Raw genomic sequence first — 18418 nt, forward strand, 5'->3', positions numbered from 1 at the left:
CTGTTTTTTGTCACCTTATATCACTCTCTAGCTTCCTCACTTTTTATCCCACTTTATTGTCCATGCTCTGCATAGGTTTAGCATTTGCTGGCTTTAACTGCACTAGACTACTATATCTTTTTTCTGTCTTCTTGTTTCCATTTGTTATTCTATTAAACATATATAAACATATATATATTTGGGCAACACCTTGTATATATGAATTCTTTATAATAAAGAACAGGAAGGTGATCTAGAAACGGTGAGTATGTGAGGCCGACTCTCTTTCTGTTTCTTCAAATGTTTAAAGAATTTCATAAGAAAATAATTAATTTACAAGGGGATAGGTTCACTTCTTAATACAGATTATTGAAATGTTATTTAAAATATAAAAACAATATCAAGATAAAGGAAAATTAGAGAAACAGCTTTTTGTCTTACCTTCATGTGCTTCACGATTTTTGCTAGCACGCAAAAATTAAACTGAGAGCTCCCCGTACTCTTATAATTGTAACGCTCTATTTGGAAAAAAATAAACTTAGTGAAATTTACTTTTAGTAAATATTTTTATTCAAATTTATTTTCAGAACATTTTCTTTTGAAAATTAAAAAGTATGATAAGACAGTTAGAAAACTAAAAACGATGGATAACAGCATAAATTGTAATATTACCAATCACTAAAGTTCTGATCATTACTTTGGTTATTATGAAAAATATTTTTCTGCATACATTCATTAGAAAGAAAATTTAATGAACGCTATAATAAAGATACTTCTATGTTAAGGCACCTCCATAGCCAGGTGTGAAGGAGCAGCAGTGCGTAGCACACGCTTCTTGATTAGACGGGAGTTTGAGCCCGTCACTACCAAATACGGAGGATGCGGAAAGGTCAGGGAATGACCACCGCATATCTCGGAGCAATATGGCCTTAATTGCTAATGCTCCTAAAAACCAAATAACAAACAAACTTCTATGTTAGGAGAAGTTTTAATTTTGAAAGAAATTTTAAAGAGAATTATCAATACTGTATTAATAAAAGACGTCTTATGTTTTGACACATCACTATGCATGCCCACTCCTGAGATGAAATATTGCACAAAAATTTCACACACATATTACAAGCCTGCCACATTCTTGCTAGCTGGTGTCACTAGTTTGGGTTCAATTGCTACGGAGCACTGGCAGAATTTATAATATCCTCTTCACTGAAGTCAGTAGTTATCCATTCTCAGGTAGAGGGAACAGGGTTTCCCCCTTGTGAGTCAAAAAGATGCAGGGTATTTCAGAGACTGCTGGGAGTCATTGCAGTACAAGTAAACACATGGATTGTGTTAGGGTAGCTAAAAATAGGAACAGGTGCATATATACTTGCATGCCTCTGAGCAGTGCAGATGGGCTGCAAGAGTAGCTCACAGAGTATTGTCAATGATATACAGGAATTTTTCCAGCAGGGATAAGGAGGTGATTATTCCCTTGTATAAGGCAATGGTCAGGCCACACCTAGAGTACTGTATACAGGTCTGGAGGCCTCATTTCAAGAAGGATGTAGAGCTGCTGGAACGAGTACAGAGAAGGGCAAACAAGATTAGTGAATGGAACAAAGGGGTGCTCTTACGAAGAAAGGCTTAAGTTTTGCAAATTACAGTGTCTGGAGACTAGGCACCAGCGAGGTGATCTGATAGAGGCGTATAAAGCCTTGATTGGTTTGAGCATGCTCAATGCTGATGAGATTCTTCCTCTAGCTCAGAAAAATCACCTGAGAGGGCATAAATTCAAATTGAGGAAAGACAAATGTAGGATAGACGTGCGGAAATTTGCCTTTAGCCAGCGGGTGGTTGGTTGGTGGAACAGACTTCCATCCCTTGTAGTGGAGGTTGATAGCCTAAATAAGTTTAAGGCTCAGCTGGACAGGTATTTTGAACGAACAGAGGGGTGAAGTGGAAGTGGGTTTTTTTTTTTTTTTTTTTGGCTGATGCTGCATAAGCTTGCTTTCTTGCATCAAATGCCTCTACTAATACTAATGTACACCAATGCTAGGAGTTTGGTAAATAAATTTGATGAATTTGGATGTTGGTCAAAACATCAAAGACAGATATCGTTGGGATATAAGAGACATGGTGTCACACAGATATAAGGAATGCAGAACTGGAATTTGGGGAGTACAATGTGTACAGGAAGGATAGGTAGGATAAGAAGGGAGGAGGGGTTATGCTATTAGTTAAGAAACACAAAAAATCCAACAAATCCAACGAAGTAAAGCCAGTTGACATCGCTGGACAGTGCAGTCTCGAGTCAGTTTGGTGTGACATAAGCATTGAGAGATCAAAATTGAGAGTAAGAGTGTGCTATAGGCCTAATGACCCTGACGAGTATAATAAGAAACTGTACAGGGAAATAGAGTGGGAAAGTAAATCAGTGTCTTATAGTGGGGGATTTTAATTTCCTAGATATTGACCCGGAATTTGTGAGTTGGTCACGCACACACTAGCAAGGCTTTTGTGGATTTATTGGATGATTGTTCCCTACATCATCATGTTTGGGAAGCAACTAGACGGACTAATACTCTTGATCTGATTATCAGTAGTGATTCTTCATGAATTAAGAATCTGTAGATAAAGGAAACATTAGGCGGCAGTGATCACAGTGTGCTGAAGTAGGATTTACTCAAAGAGGTAACTACCATCAGGGGTAAAGGGAAGGGTTTTTGCTTTCATAAAGGCGACTATGGAGGTCTGAGACAGTATTTAAATTCTATACAGTGGGTCCAACTGGTGATGTTACTTACAGAAAATTCAAATGAGAAGCATTCAAAGAATTAATCTTGGAAGCTACTAGGCTTTATATGCCAACTAAGAAATATTGTTCAAGGTTTAGGCCTAAATGTATGTCAGATGAACTAATGAGACATGTGGCAGAGAAGAAAAATGCATGGGATAAATATAAATTAATGGGTAACATGGAAGCTTATGATAGATATAAGCTGGTCTGTAACCAAGTCGCAAAGGAGATTAGGCAGGCAAAGGCAGATTAGCATTAGCATTAGTAGAGGCATTTGATGCAAGAAAGCAAGCTTATGCAGCATCAGCCAAAAAAAAAAAAAAAAAAAAAACCCACTTCCACTTCACCCCACTGTTCGTTCAAAATACCTGTCCAGCTGAGCCTTAAACTTATTTATGCTATCAGCCTCCACGACAAGGGATGAAAGTCTGTTCCACCAACCAACCACCCGCTGGCTAAAGGCAAATTTCCGCACGTCTATCCTACATCTGTCTTTCCTCAATTTGAATTTATGCCCTCTCAGGTGATTATTCTGAGTTAGAGGAAAAATCCCATCAGCATTGAGCATGCTCAAACCATTCAAGGCTTTATATACCTCTATCAGATCACCTCGCTAGTGCCTAGTCTCCAGACACTGTAATTTGCAAAACTTAAGCCTTTTTTCGTAAGAGCACCCCTTTGTTCCATTCACTAATCTTGTTGTCCTTCTCTGTACTCGTTCCAGCAGCTCTACATCCCCCTTGAAATGAGGCCTCCAGACCTGTATACAGTACTCTAGGTGTGGCCTGACCATTGCCTTATACAAGGGAATAATCACCTCCTTATCCCTGCTGGAAAAATTCCTGTACATCATTGACAATACTCCATGAGCTACTCTTGCAGCCCATCTGCACTGCTCGGAGAACTTCATATCTGCCTGCACAACCACCCCCAAGTCCCTTTCATTCTCTACCACTGTCAGTGTAGTACCACAGAGTTGATACGTTGCTCTGGGATTGCTGTTTCCCATGTGTAGTACTTTACATTTGTCAATGTTAAACTTCATTTGCCACCTCTCAGCCCATCTGCTCAACCTTTCCAGAACCTGTTGCAGCAGCATAGTGTCAGTAGTGTCCTTGACAACCCTGCCAACCTTTGTAGCGTCTGCAAACTTGGACATTATGCTTGATATACCATCATCAATATCATTTATAAATACAGAAAACAATAATGGACCCAACACTGAGCCCTGAGGCACTCCAATAATAACATAAGTCCACGATGAGCAGTGTCCATTGATTACCACTCTCTGTCTTCTCCCCCTCAACCACCCCTTTATCCATAGCAGCAATTTGCCTCCAATGTCACACTGCTCCAATTTGTGTAGCATTCTTCCATGTGCAATAGTATCAAAAGCCTTTCTAAGATCCAAGTATATAATATCAAAGCTATTCCCTGCATCCAGTTCTTTTGTGACTGCATCATAGTATCCAATCAAATTGGTCAGGCAAGACTTCCCCTTAACAAAACCATGCTGTGTCCGAGCAATTACTGAAGTCTTGTCTAAATGATCCTGCAGTGCTTCTTTAACCAGTGCCTCCATTAATTTTCCTGGAACAGAAGTTAAGCTCACAGGTCTATAATTACTTGTGTCAGCCTTTGATCCTCCTTTGTGAATTGGGGTCACATTTGCACATTTGCAGTCTATGGGTACCTCCCCTCAGTCCAAGGAAGCTCTCATAATTATAGCTAAGGGTTTGCTTACTTCCTTTGCTGCCGCCTTTAATATAACTGGATAGATCCCATCCACCCCGGGTGCCTTTCTTGTGTTTATCTTCAACAATTTCTCCTCCGCTTTACTCCCAGTTATTTCAAGATTCTGTAGCTTACTGCTAGATTTGAATACAACTCTGGCATTCCCCTCGCTGAATAACTCCTCATGTGTGAATGTCGATGCAAAATATTCATTTAGTTTGTTAGCTACCTGAGCAGTATCATCAACAGTTGACCCATCACTATCAAGTGGACCAATCTGATTCATCCCCTTACTTCTAGAGTTTACATAAGTAAAGAACTCTTTGCTGTTTTTCTTTGCATCCCTTGCCAAGGATTTCTCGTAATCTGCCTTTGCCTGCCTAACCTCCTTTGTAACTTGGTTGCATATCAACTTGTATCTATCATAGGCTTCTGTGTCATGTGTTAATTTGTATGTATCCCATGCATTTTTCTTCTCTGCCATATGCCTCATTAGTTCATCTGACACCCATTTTGGCCTAAACCTTGAACAATATTTCTTAGTTGGTATATAAAGCCTAGTAGCTTCCAAGATAAGTTCTTTGAATGCTTCCCGTTCTGAATTTGCTGTTGGTAACATCATCAGTTGGTCCCACTGTATAGAATTTAAATACTGTCTCAGTCCATCGTAGTCGCCTTTACGAAAGCAATAACTCTTCCCTTTACCCCTAATGGTAGTTACCTCTTTGAGTAAATCCCACTTCAGCACACTGTGATCACTGCCACCTAGTGGTTCATTTATCTGCAGATTCTTAATGCATGAAGAATCACTGCTGATAATCAAATCAAGAGTATTACTCCCTCTAGTTGCTTCCCGAACATGCTGATGTAGAAAACAATCATCCAATAAATCCACAAAAGCCTTGCTAGTGTGTGCGTGACCAGCCCCCAAATTCCAGTCAATATCTGGGAAATTAAAATCTCCCATTATAAGACTCTCTGATTTACTGGCCCACTCTATTTCCCTGTACAGTTTCTTATTATACTCATCAGAGTCATTAGGCCTATAGCACACTCCTACTCTCAATTTTGATTTCCCAATGCTTATGTCACACCAAACTGACTCAACACTGCACTGTCCAGCGACGTCGACTGGCTTCACTTCCTTGGTTTTTATGTGTTTCTTAACTAATAGCATAACCCCTCCCCCTTTCCTATCCTGTCTATCCTTTCTGTAGACGTTGTACTCCCCAACTTATTCCCCAACAGGTAACTTATTCCAGTAATTTATAACTCGCTGGCTAAAATAAAACTTCCTGTAATCCAGTCTAAACAATTCCCCCGTAACTTGTAATTATGGCCCTACTTCTAGAATCATTTATAACCGTGAAAATTATATCCTAATTCATTTTGATTATGCCTCTCCGAGCCTTAAACACCTCAATCTTGTCCCCTCTAAGGTGTTTAGTTTCCAAGCTCGCAACCCACATATTCCAAGTCTTTTCTCATATGGACGACCTTTTGCCAATCTCACCAGGTGAGTTACCGTGTGAGATTGGACCCTTTAAAGAAGAACAATGTGTTTCTTTAAGTGCAGCATTCATATGTGAACACAGTATTCCAAGTGTGGTCTAAGAATAGCCTGATATAATGGGATTATGATGTCCTTATCTCTACTAGCGATTGTTCGATAAATCATTGACAGGACACCATGGGCCCCTCCTTGCAACCAGTCTACAATGCTCGGAGAACTTCATATCTGATCGTATCGTACTACCAAAGTCCCTTTCCTCCACCACCAGTTTTAGTTAAACTCCGCACAAGTGTATAAATTATTTTGGGGTTACTGTTCCTCAGGTGCAATACCTTACACTTCGCTGGATTAAAGCGTAGCTGCCATTTTTCTGACCATCTCTGAAGTCTATCTTGGTCATTCTGAAGAAGCTCTGCTTGGTGGCAATCATTAAATACTTTACCAATCTTTATATCATCTACAAATTTAGACATCACACCCTCCATCCCTTCATCAGTATCATTTATGAAAAACAACAATGGTCCTTATACTGATCCATGGGAAATCCCACTTCTTACATCAACCCAATCTGAGGAATAACAATTTATCACAACCCTCTGCCTCCTGCCCTGAAGCCGCCCTGCTATCCACCTAAGGATTTTTCCTGTGATTCCAACCTGTTCCAGCTTATAAAGTAACCGTTCATTTGTGACTGCATCAAATGCTTCGCTGAAATCCAAATAAACAACGTTGAAATTATTCCCTAAGTCCAGCTTTTGAGGGACCTGGTCAAAAACAGCTAACCAGATTAGTTAAACATGATTTTCCCTTTACAAAACCATGCTGAATATCCTTCAGAATTCCATTTCTGTCTAAGTGATCCTGAATTCCACCTTTGACCATAATCTCCAAGATTTTCCCTACTACTGAAGTTAGACTAACCGGCCAATCCAACAGAATCACTCCAGAGTCCAGTGATGCACTCATAGTTAGCCTCAATTGTTCAATGCACTCACTTGCCACCTCCCTTAAGATTATAGGGTAAATGCTATCAACCCCAGCAGCCTTACTGGCTTGTAGGCTCAAAAGTTTTTTCATTAAATAAACATGTGAAATTTCTACATCATTACATTTTTTTTCGACTTCGCTCCCAGAATTTCTCATTGACGTGAAGGGTTTTTCTTCTCTAAATATCGATGCAAAGTAACTGTTGAGTTTATCTGGAACTTCAGATGGGGTATCTAATACTATACCACGTCCATTACATAAGGGTCCGATCTTGTTTGTCCTTCTCTTCTTTGCATTTATATATATGAAGAATTCCTTATCCTCCCTCTTTTGCCAGCAGTTTCTCATATCAAGCTTAATGTCGAAGTTTGCAGACGATAGAAAGGTAGGCAGGGTTGTCAAGGGCACTACTGACACTATGCTGCTGCAACAGGATCTGGAAAGGTTGAGCAGATGGGCTGAGAGGTGGCAAATGAAGTTTAACATTGACAAATGTAAAGTACTACGCATGGGAAACAGCAACCCCAGAGCAACGTATCAACTCTGTGGTACTACACTGACAGTGGTAGAGAATGAAAGGGACTTGTGGGTGGTTGTGCAGGCAGATATGAAGTTCTCTGAGCAGTGCAGACGAGCTGCAAGAGTAGCTCATGGTGTCTTGTCAATGATATACAGGAATTTTTCTAGCAGGGATAAGGAGGTGATTATTCCCTTGTATAAGGCAATGGTTAGGCCACATCTTGAGTACTGTATACAGGTCTGGAGGCCTCATTTCAAGAAGGATGTAGAGCTGCTGGAACGGGTACAGAGAAGGGCAACAAGATTAGTGAATGGAACAAAGGATTGGTCTTACGAAGAAAGGCTTAAGTTTTGCAAATTACGGTGTCTGGAGACTAGGCACCGGCGAGGTGATCTGATAGAGGTGTATAAAGCCTTGAATGGTTTGAGCATGATCAGTGCTGATGGGATTCTGCCTCTTGCTCAGAATAATCACCTGAGAGGGCATAAATTCAAATTGAGGAAAGACAGATGTAGGATAGATGTGCGGAAATTTGCCTTTAGCCAGCGGATGGTTGGTTGGTGGAACAGACTTCCATCCCTTTTTGCGGAAGTTGATAGCCTAAATTAATTTAAGGCTCAGCTCGATAGGTATTTCGAACGAACGGAGGGGTGAAGTGGAATTTTTTTTTTTTTTTTTTTTTCCTGGCTCATGCTGCATAAGCTTGCTTTCTTGCATCATATGCGTCTACTAATGCTAATGCTAATTACAAAATCATTTAGCTCCCTGCCAGAGTTTGATAACCTTCTGGCATTTCCCTCCCTGAATAACTGTTCATATGAATGTAGATGAAGAATACTCATTCAGTTTGCCAGCTATCTCAACAGGGTCCTCAACAGCCAAACCATTGATATCAAGTGGGCCAATCTGATTCACCCCTTCCTTCTGGAATTTAGATAAGTAAGGAACTGTTTGCTGTTTTCTTTGCATCCTCTGCCAAAAATTTCTCGTAATCCCCCTTTGCCTACCTAACCTTTGTGACTTGATTACACATCAGCTTATATCTACCATACTTTTCTGTGTCACCTTATAATTTATATACATCCATTGCATTTTTCTTCTCTGCCACAAGTCTCATTAGTTTATCTAACATCCATTTAGGCATAAACCTTGAACAGTATTTCTTAGTTGGCACAAAAAGCCTAGTAGCTTCCAAGATTAATTCCTTGAATGCTTCTCATTTAGAATTTGCTGTTGTCAACATCATCAGTTGGTCCCATTGTATGGACTTTAAAAACCGTCTCAGACCATTGTAGTGACCTTTACGAAAGCAAAAACTGTTTCCTTTACCCCGACGGTAGTTACATCTTTGAGTAAATCCCACATCAGCATAATGTGATCACTGCCATTTTGTGGTTCCTTTATCTGCAGATTCTTAAAGCATAAAGAATCACTACTGATAATCAGATACAGAGTATTACTCCTTCTGGTTGCCTCTCGAACATGCTTCTGTAGAAAACAATCATCCAATAAATCCGAAAAGGTTTGGATTTGTGTGATGTGTGAGTGACCAGCCCAAGAAGTCCCAATCAATATCTGGTAAGTTAAAATTCCCCATTATAAGACAATTTGATTTACTGGCCCAGTCTATTTCTCTGTACAGTTGATCATTATACTCATCAGTCATTTGGCCTATAACACTTTCCTACTCTCGATTTTGCTTTCCCAGCGATTATGTCACACCAAACCGACTCAACATTGCACTGTCCACCTATGTCAACTGGATGTACTTCCCTAGCTTTTGTGTTTTTTAACTAACAGCATAACCCCTGCTACCATCCTATTCTGTTTTTCCTTACTGTACACATTATACTCACAAAAATTCCAATACTGCATTCCTTATATCTGTGTGACGCCACGTCTCTGATATCCCAACGATATCTGACTTTAATGTTTTGACCAGCACCTCAAATTCATCAAATTTATTTACTAAACTCCTAGCATTAGTGTACATGCATGTATACATGCACCTCTTCTTATTCTTAGCTACCCTAACACAGCCCATGTATTTACTTATTCCACAATGACTCCCAGCAGTCCCGAAATCCCCAGCAACTTGTTTTCCAGGCTGCTGCTCATTCCAATAGAAGCAATGCAAGAATCACCTTCACCTCTGCCAGCGGCTACTGTTAACTTATCCACCTGTGTAAGCTAGCAATTTTCCAACCCTACTAACACTGCCTCGATAGTAAAACCAATTTGTCATGACATCATTTTTGGTTGATCAACAAACTGGAAATCACGATTTTGCAACATGTGACGTAAAATCACGTGTTGACACGATTTTGTCAATTTGAAGCACCATTCATGCAACAAGGTATGAATGGTGCTTCAAATCGACACAGCTGTTGTTTATTCGGCATTATTTTCTTGTAACACGTGAATGCATGTTTGTGAGTTTGAAGCTTGATGCTCCCCTAAACCTCGCTAGTTCAGACAGACAATAACTTGTTGATCATTGAGATGACGTCTTCTTTGTACTTGCTCAACGGATCTTTGGGAGCATTATTTAGACACAGCAAAATGTGCGTGTGGATTACCACAACGTTGAAGTTAATTGCACTTGAAAAAGTTGACCACGCAAAATTGAAGCGGGCTATAACGTTTCAATTGCAATATGTTCATAACTACATCCATAATCTTCTTGTAGTATAGCGTTAGCTTCAGTATGAAGTACTTATGTAAACTCTAGAAGGAAGGGGATGAATCAGATTGGTCCACTTGATGTTGGTGGTTTGACTGTTGATGATCCTGCTCAGATAACTGACAAACTGAATGAGTATTTTGCCTCTACATTCACACATCAGAAATTCTGTAAGGAAGGGGAGGACAGCAGTTCACTAACTCTAACAGGGAGCTAAATGATTTTGTAATAAGGGAGAGCAAAGTGCATGAGAAATTGTTGAAGTTAAACATAAAAAAGGCACCTCAGGCAGATGGAATCTATCCAGTTATATTTAAAGGAGCCAGCAAAAGACGTAAGCAACCCTTAGCCATAATTATGACAGCTTTTTTAGATTCAGATTAGGTCCCCATAGACTGGAGGTGCGCAAATGTATCTCCAAATCACAAACGGGATTCAAACGGTGACACAAGTAACTATATACCTGTTAGTTTAACTTGTGTTCCGGGGAAAATAATGGAGTCACTGGTTAAAGAAGACAAGACTGCAATAATTGTTAAGACAGAGCATGGGTTGTCTGCAGTTGTCTACAAGTTTGCAGTAATAATTAAGACAGAGGTCTTGTCTAATAAATTTGATTGGATACTAAAATTTGGTCACAAAGGAACTGGATGCAAAAAATAATGTTGATATCATATACTTGGATTTCAGGAAAGCTTTTGATACTGTTGCACATGGAAGACTGCTGTACAAATTTTAAGCAGTATGGCATTAAGGGCAAGTTGCTACAATGGATAAAGGGATGGTTGAGTGGGAGACAACAGAGAATGGTATTCAATGGACACTACTCTTCATGGACTAATTTTATTAGTGGAGTTCCCCAGAGTTTGGTGCTGGGCCATTGTTGTTTTGTGTATTAATCAATGATATTGATGAGGGTATATCAGGCTTATTGTCCAAGTTTGCAAATACAAAGGTTGGCAGGATTGTTAATGACGGTAAAGACAGTATGCTACTGCAACTGGATCTAGATAAGTTGTGCAAATGGGCTGAGAACTGGCGACTGAAGTTTAACACTGACAAATGCAAAGTACTGCATATGGGTAGCAGTAGCCCAGAGAAACATACCAACTGTGTGGTACTACACTCAGGGAAGTGTAGAGTAAAAAAGACCTGTGGGTAATTGTGCAGTCAGATATCAAGTTTGCTGAATAGTGCAGATGGGCTGCCAAGGCAGGTCATGGGGTCTTGTCAATGATATGCAGGAATTTTGCTAGCAGGGACAAGGAGGTGATTATCCCACTGTAGAAGGCAATGGTCAGGCCAAACCTTGAGTACTGTGTACAGGTCTTGAGGCGTTTAAGAAGGATGTATAGTTGCTAGAACGAGTACAAAGAAGAGCAACAAAATTAGTATTAGTAACGGCCGCATGGTGCAAGAAAGCCTATGGCTTATGCTGCACCAGCCAAAAAAAAAAAAAAAAAAATCCGAACAAAACAATGATAAAAACAAAAAATAAATAAATAAAATAAAATAAATAACTAAATAAAAATAATTAATAAATAAAAAAAAATATATATATATAAATAAAATAAAATATAAATAAAAAGGAAATTAAACCTATCATCCTATGTGCTTCCCTTACCCGAAAGTACTATCCAGTTGACCTTTGAATTTCCCCAAACTGTCGGCCTCTACCACCCATGAAGGCAACTTATTCCAGTAATTTATAACTCTCTGGCTAAAATAAAACTTCCTGCAGTCCAATCTAAACATTTCCCCCCATAACTTGAATTTATGTCCCCTAGTTCTAGCATCATTTATAATCTTGAAAATTTTGTCCTCATTCATTTTACTGATGCCTCTCAGAGCCTTAAACACCTCAATCAAATCTCCTCTAAGGTGTCTAGTTTCCAAACTCTGCAACCCACATATTCGAAGTCTTTCTTCATAAGGACGCCCTTTTGCCGATTTGACCAGGAGAGTTACCCTTCTTTGCACCCTTTCAAGAAGCTCGATGTCTTTCTTTAGGTGCGGTCTCCATACTTGAACACAGTATTCCAAGTGTGGTCTAACATAAGCCTTATATAATGGGATTATCACGTCCCTATCTCTACTTGCAAAAGTTCAATAGATCATCGATAGGACACCATGGGCCTTCCTTGCAACCTGTTTACAATGCTCAGAGAATTTCATGTCTGACCGTATCGTAACACCGAAGTCCCTTTCTTCCAGTACTGGGTTTAGTTGAACTCCACCAAGTGAATAAGTTATATTGGGATTACTGTTTCCCAGGTGTAATACCTTACACTTTGTTGGATTAAAGCACAGCTGCCATTTTTCTGACCATTCTTGAAGTCTATCTAGGTCTCTCTGAAGAAGCTCAGCTTGACAGTAATCATTAACTACTCTACCAATTTTAACGTCACCTGCAAATTTAGACATCGCGCCCTCTATCCCTTCATCAATGTCGTTTATGAAAATTAAAAACAACAGTGGTCCTAATACTGATCCTTGGAGAACCCCACTTCTTACATCAACCCAATCTGAGGAATAGCCATTTATCAAAACACTCTGCCTCCTGCCCTGAAGCCATCCTTCTATCCATCTAAGGATTTTCCCAGTGATTCCAACCTGTTCCAGCTTATAAAGCAACCGCTCATGTGGGAATGAATCAAAAGCTTTGCTGAAATCTAAATAAACAATGTCGAAATTATTCCCTAAATCCAGCTCGTGAGTGACCCTTTCGAAATAGCGAACCAGATTTGTTAAACATGATTTTCCCTTTACAAAACCATGCTGAGTATCCTTGAGAATTCAATTCGATCCAAATGATCCTGAATTCCACCCTTGATCATTGCCTCCATGATTTTCCCTACTACTGAAGTCAGACTGACAGGTCAATAATTTCCAACTTCACTTTTAGAGCCACCCTTATGTATGGGAGATACATTTGCACGTTTCCAATCCAAGGGAATCTCCCCAGAGTCTAGTGATGCTCGCATAATTAGCCTCAATGGTTCAATGCACTCGCTTGCCGCCTCTCTTAAGATTATAGGGTATATTCTATCAACTCCAGGAGCCTTACTGGTCTGTAGGCTCGAAAGTTTTTTCATTAAATAATCTTGCGAAATTTCAATATCATTAATTACATATTTTTTAACTTCGCTCCCACAATTTCCCATTGCCACAAAAGGCTTTTCATTTGTAAATATTGATGCAAAATAACTGTTGAGTTCATCTGCAACGGCAGCTGGTGTATTTATTACTATCCCCTTTCCCTTACGTAAAAGGTCCGATCTGGTTTCTACTGCTCTTCTTGGCATTTATATATGTGAAGAATTCTTTATCCCCCCTCTTTGCTCTGTTTGCTAGTGATTTCTCATAAACTGCCTTTGCCTGTCGAACCTTTTCTGTGGCTCTATTACGCATCACCTTGTAGCTGTTATAGGCTTCAGTACTTTTTATTGTTCTGTAACCTTTCCATGCCACCTTTTTCTGCTCAAGTAATGTGGCAACTTCACTATTCATCCAACTTGGAACCCTTCTCGTGGAGTATTTTTTTAATGGTATATACGCATTCAAGGCATCTGTGATTAATGTTTTAAAAGCGTACCACATTTCCATTGTATTCATTCTCAGCACGATATCTACCCAGTTAATAGAGGCTATGTAGTACCTTATGGCATCGTAATTTCCTTTTCTGAAATTAAAACCCATTCCTTTGCCTTTTACTTCTGCTACCTCTCTCGTCATCATCCACCGTAGAACTCCATGATCACTTCCTGCTACTGGTTCCTCTACTGTCAGCCCTGTTAAGTCATCTGATTCATGTGTGATGATGAGGTCTAGGATATTCTTTTCTCTAGTACTTTCCCTGACATGTTGATAGAAATAACAGTCATCTGTGATGATGAGGTCTAGGATATTCTTTTCTCTAGTACTTTCCCTGACATGTTGATACAAATAACAGTCATCTAGATGATTTAAAAATTTTGTTCCCCATGTCGAGTTTCCTTCCCATTTACTCCAATCAATTAGAGGCAAATTGAAATCACCCATAATAAGGCATTGACGCTTACTTGCCCATTCCATTTGTATGTAGAGGCTTTTGTCATAATCTTCACAATCACCTGGTCTGTAGATTACTCCTACTCGCATTATGCCTTTGTTTCCAACTATCTCACACCATACAGACTCTATACTAGCATGTGAAATGTCTGAATCCGGGAAAGCTATCGTCGCACTCAGGCTGCTTCTGATAAGAAGCATTACCCCACCACCCCTTCTATCTAACCTATCCTTCCTAAATACATTATACAAGCAGTACTGAAACTCATCATCCCCAATTTCCGGGTGGCACCACGTCTCTGTAAGCCCTATTATGTCCGTGTTACTTGTTTTAACCAGCAGTTCGAATTCGCTCATTTTATTGACGACACTTCTAACGTTACTGTATAAACAATTAAGATTTACTGTTCTTGTATATTTAACAATCCTAACACAACCCTTGAAGTTTTTTAGGCTCTCTTCCCTGATATTAGCTACCCGCTCAGGTGAAATGTCTTTGCCCCCAGAACATCTAGATAATACGTCCAGTTGGGGTAACAGATAAGAACTCTTAAGGTATGTGCAAGAGTTACATTGACCAATATTATCAGATAAACGCGTGTCAGTATTACCCACATCCCCCCTAACTAGCAGTTTCCCTGAACCTTTAAGGAATCCTCAATAATACTGGCAAAAACTTTTGCACCACCTTTGTTTAAGTGTATCCCGTCTCTACAAAACAAATTCCTTCTACCTACAAGTGTGGGCCATGCTGATTGAAATTTACCCCCTAAAGCCTTGCAGATTCCTTCAAGTCTTGAGTTAATCCACAAGGCTCTTAACATATAATCCCTCCTATCGTGTCTGGGCAGAATTGCAAACACATAGACATTATGGCCTAGCTCGCGACATTTACTCAGCATTGTCCTGTATTTTTCCAACAAATTGTCAGATCGTGTACGTTTAATCTCATTTGTCCCCACATGAATAACAATATTTTCTTTACCCCCTTTAAAATCTGACAATCTGTTGGTGAACAAAGTGGAGGAACAAAGGGGTCCTCTTACCAAAAAAGGCTTAAGTTCTGGAAACTAGGCATGTGCAAGAGGTGATCTGATTGAGGTGTATAAGGCCTTGAACAGGTTGAGCAAGCTTAATGCTAATAGCATTAGTAGAGGCATTTGATGCAAGAAAGCAAGCTTATGCAGCATCAGCCAAAAAAATAAAAAAATAAAAAAAACCCACTTCCACTTCACCCCTCTGTTCGTTCAAAATACCTGTCCAGCTGAGCCTTAAACTTATTTAGGCTATAAACTTCCACGATAAGGGATAGAAGTCTGTTCCAACAACCAACCACCCACTGGCTAAAGGCAAATTTCCGCACATCTATCCTACACCTGTCTTTCCTCAATTTGAATTTATGCCCTCTCAGGTGATTTTTCTGAGCTAGAGGAAGAATCCCATCAGCATTGAGCATGCTTAAACCATTCAAGGCTTTATACACCTCTATCAGATCACCTCGCTGGTGCCTAGTCTCCAGACACTGTAATTTGCAAAACTTAAGCCTTTCTTCGTAAGAGCACCCCTTTGTTCCATTCACTAATCTTGTTGCCCTTCTCTGTACTCGTTCCAGCAGCTCTACATCCTTCTTGAAATGAGGCCTCCAGACCTGTATACAGTACTCTAGCTGTGGCCTGACCATTGCCTTATACAAGGGAATAATCACCTTATCCCTGCTAGAAAAATTCCTATATATCATTGACAATACACCATGAGCTACTCTTGCAGCCCGTCTGCACTGCTCAGAGAACTTCATATCTGCCTGCACAACCACCCCCAAGTCCCTTTCATTCTCTACCACTGTCAGTGTAGTACCACAGAGTTGATACGTTGCTCTGGGGTTGCTGTTTCCCATGTGTAGTACTTTACATTTGTCAATGTTAAACTTCATTTGCCACCTCTCAGCCCATCTGCTCAACCTTTCCAGATCCTGTTGCAGCAGCATAGTGTCAGTAGTGTCCTTGACAACCCTGCCAACCTTTGTATCGTCTGCAAACTTGGACATTAAGCTTGATATACCATCATCAATATCATTTATAAATACAGAAAACAATAATGGACCCAACACTGAGCCCTGAGGGACTCCACTAATAACATTAGTCCACGATGAGCAGTGTCCATTAATTACCACTCTGTCTTCTCCCCCTCAACCACCCCTTTATCCATAGCAGCAATTTGCCTCCAATGTCACACTGCTCCAATTTGTGTAGCAGTCTTCCATGTGCAACAGTATCAAAAGCCTTTCTAAGATCCAAGTATATAATATCAAAGTTATTCCCTGCATCCAGTTCTTTTGTGACTGCATCATAGTATCCAATCAAGTTGGTCAGGCAAGACTTCCCCTTAACAAAACCATGCTGTGTCTGAGCTATAACTGAAGTCTTGTCTAAATGATCCTGCAGTGCTTCTTTAACCAGTGCCTCCATTAATTTTCCTGGAACAGAAGTTAAGCTCACAGGTCTATAATTACTTGTGTCAGCCTTTGATCCTCCTTTGTGAATTGGGGTCACATTTGCACATTTCCAGTCTATGGGTACCTCCCCTGAGTCCAAGGAAGCTCTCATAATTATGGCTAAGGGTTTGCTTACTTCCTTTGCTGCCTCCTTTAATATAACTGGATAGATCCCATCCACCCCGGGTGCCTTTCTTGTGTTTATCTTGAACAGTTTCTCCTCCACTTTACTTCCAGTTATTTCAAGATTCTGTAGCTTACTGCTAGAGTTGAATACACCTCTGGCATTCCCCTTGCTGAATAACTCCTCATGTGTGAATGTCGATGCAAAATATTCATTTAGTTTGTTAGCTACCTGAGCAGGATCATCAACAGTTGACCCATCAATATCAAGTGGACCAATCTGATTCATCCCCTTCCTTCTAGAGTTTACATAAGTAAAGATCTCTTTGCTGTTTTTCTTTGCATCCCTTGCCAAGGATTTCTCGTAATCTGCCTTCGCCTGCCTAACCTCCTTTGTAACTTGGTTGCATATCAACTTGTATCTATCATAGACTTCTGTGTCATGTGTTAATTTGTAAGTATCCCATGCATTTTTCTTCTCTGCCATATGCCTCATTAGTTCATCTGACATCCATTTTGGCCTAAACCTTGAACAATATTTCTTAGTTGGTATGTAAAGCCTAGTAGCTTCCAAGATAAGTTGTTTGAATGCTTCCCATTTTGAATTTGCTGTTGGTAACATCATCAGTTGGTCCCACTGTATAGAATTTAAATACTGTCTCAGTCCATCGTAGTCGCCTTTACGGAAGCAATAACCCTTCCCTTTACCCCTAATGGTAGTTACCTCTTTGAGTAAATCCCACTTCAGCACACTGTGATCACTGCCACTTAGTGGTTCATTTATCTGCAGATTCTTAATGCATGAAGAATCACTGCTGATAATCAAATCAAGAGTATTACTCCCTCTAGTTGCCTCCCGAACATGCTGATGTAGAAAACAATCATCCAATAAATCCACAAAAGCCCTGCTAGTGCGTGAGTAACCAGCCCCCAAATTCCAGTCAATATCTGGGAAATTAAAATCTCCCATTATAAGACTCTCTGATTTACTGGCCCACTCTATTTCCCTGTACAGTTCCTTATTATACTCATCAGAGTCATTAGGCCTATAGCACACTCCTACTCTCAATTTTGATCTCCCAATGCTTATGTCACACCAAACTGACTCAACACTGCACTGTCCAGCGATGTCGACTTGCTTCACTTCCTTGGTTTTTATGTGTTTTTTAACTAATAGCATAACCCCTCCCCCCTTCCTATCCTGTCTATCCTTTCTGTAGACGTTGTACTCCCCAAATTGCAGTTCTGCATCCCTTATATCTGTGTCACACCACGTCTCTGATATCCCAACAATATCTGCCTTTGATGTTTTGAGCAATACCTCAAATTCATCAAATTTATTTACTAAACTCCTAGCATTGGTGTACACGCAAGTATACCTGCACCTGTTTCTATTCTTAGCTACCCTAACACAACCCATGTGTTTACTTGTACCACAATGGCTCCCAGCAGTCTCTGAAATACCATGCATCTTGTTTTTCAGGCTTCTGCTCATTCTAATAGAAGCAGTGCAAGAATCTCTTTCACCTCTGCCAGTGGCTACTGTCAATCTATTGGTC

At 40.0% G+C, this 18418-nt stretch overlaps 1 protein-coding gene across 2 annotated transcripts in view; it reads right to left on the minus strand.

Annotated features, from left to right (window-relative positions):
* TfIIEbeta (transcription factor IIEbeta) overlaps positions 1–18418 on the minus strand; it is a 132012-nt gene that overhangs the window by 102691 nt on the left and 10903 nt on the right. For both annotated transcript variants that reach the window (XM_090381731.1, XM_090381730.1), the window contains exon 3: positions 421–497. In XM_090381731.1, coding sequence (XP_090237857.1) covers positions 421–497 — 77 coding nt within the window. The remainder of the gene's footprint in view (positions 1–420; positions 498–18418) is intronic.

This window comes from Mastigoproctus giganteus, chromosome 9 (assembly GCF_048544385.1).
Source record: "Mastigoproctus giganteus isolate SK-2022 chromosome 9, ASM4854438v1, whole genome shotgun sequence".
Classification (NCBI taxonomy): domain Eukaryota; kingdom Metazoa; phylum Arthropoda; class Arachnida; order Uropygi; family Thelyphonidae; genus Mastigoproctus; species Mastigoproctus giganteus.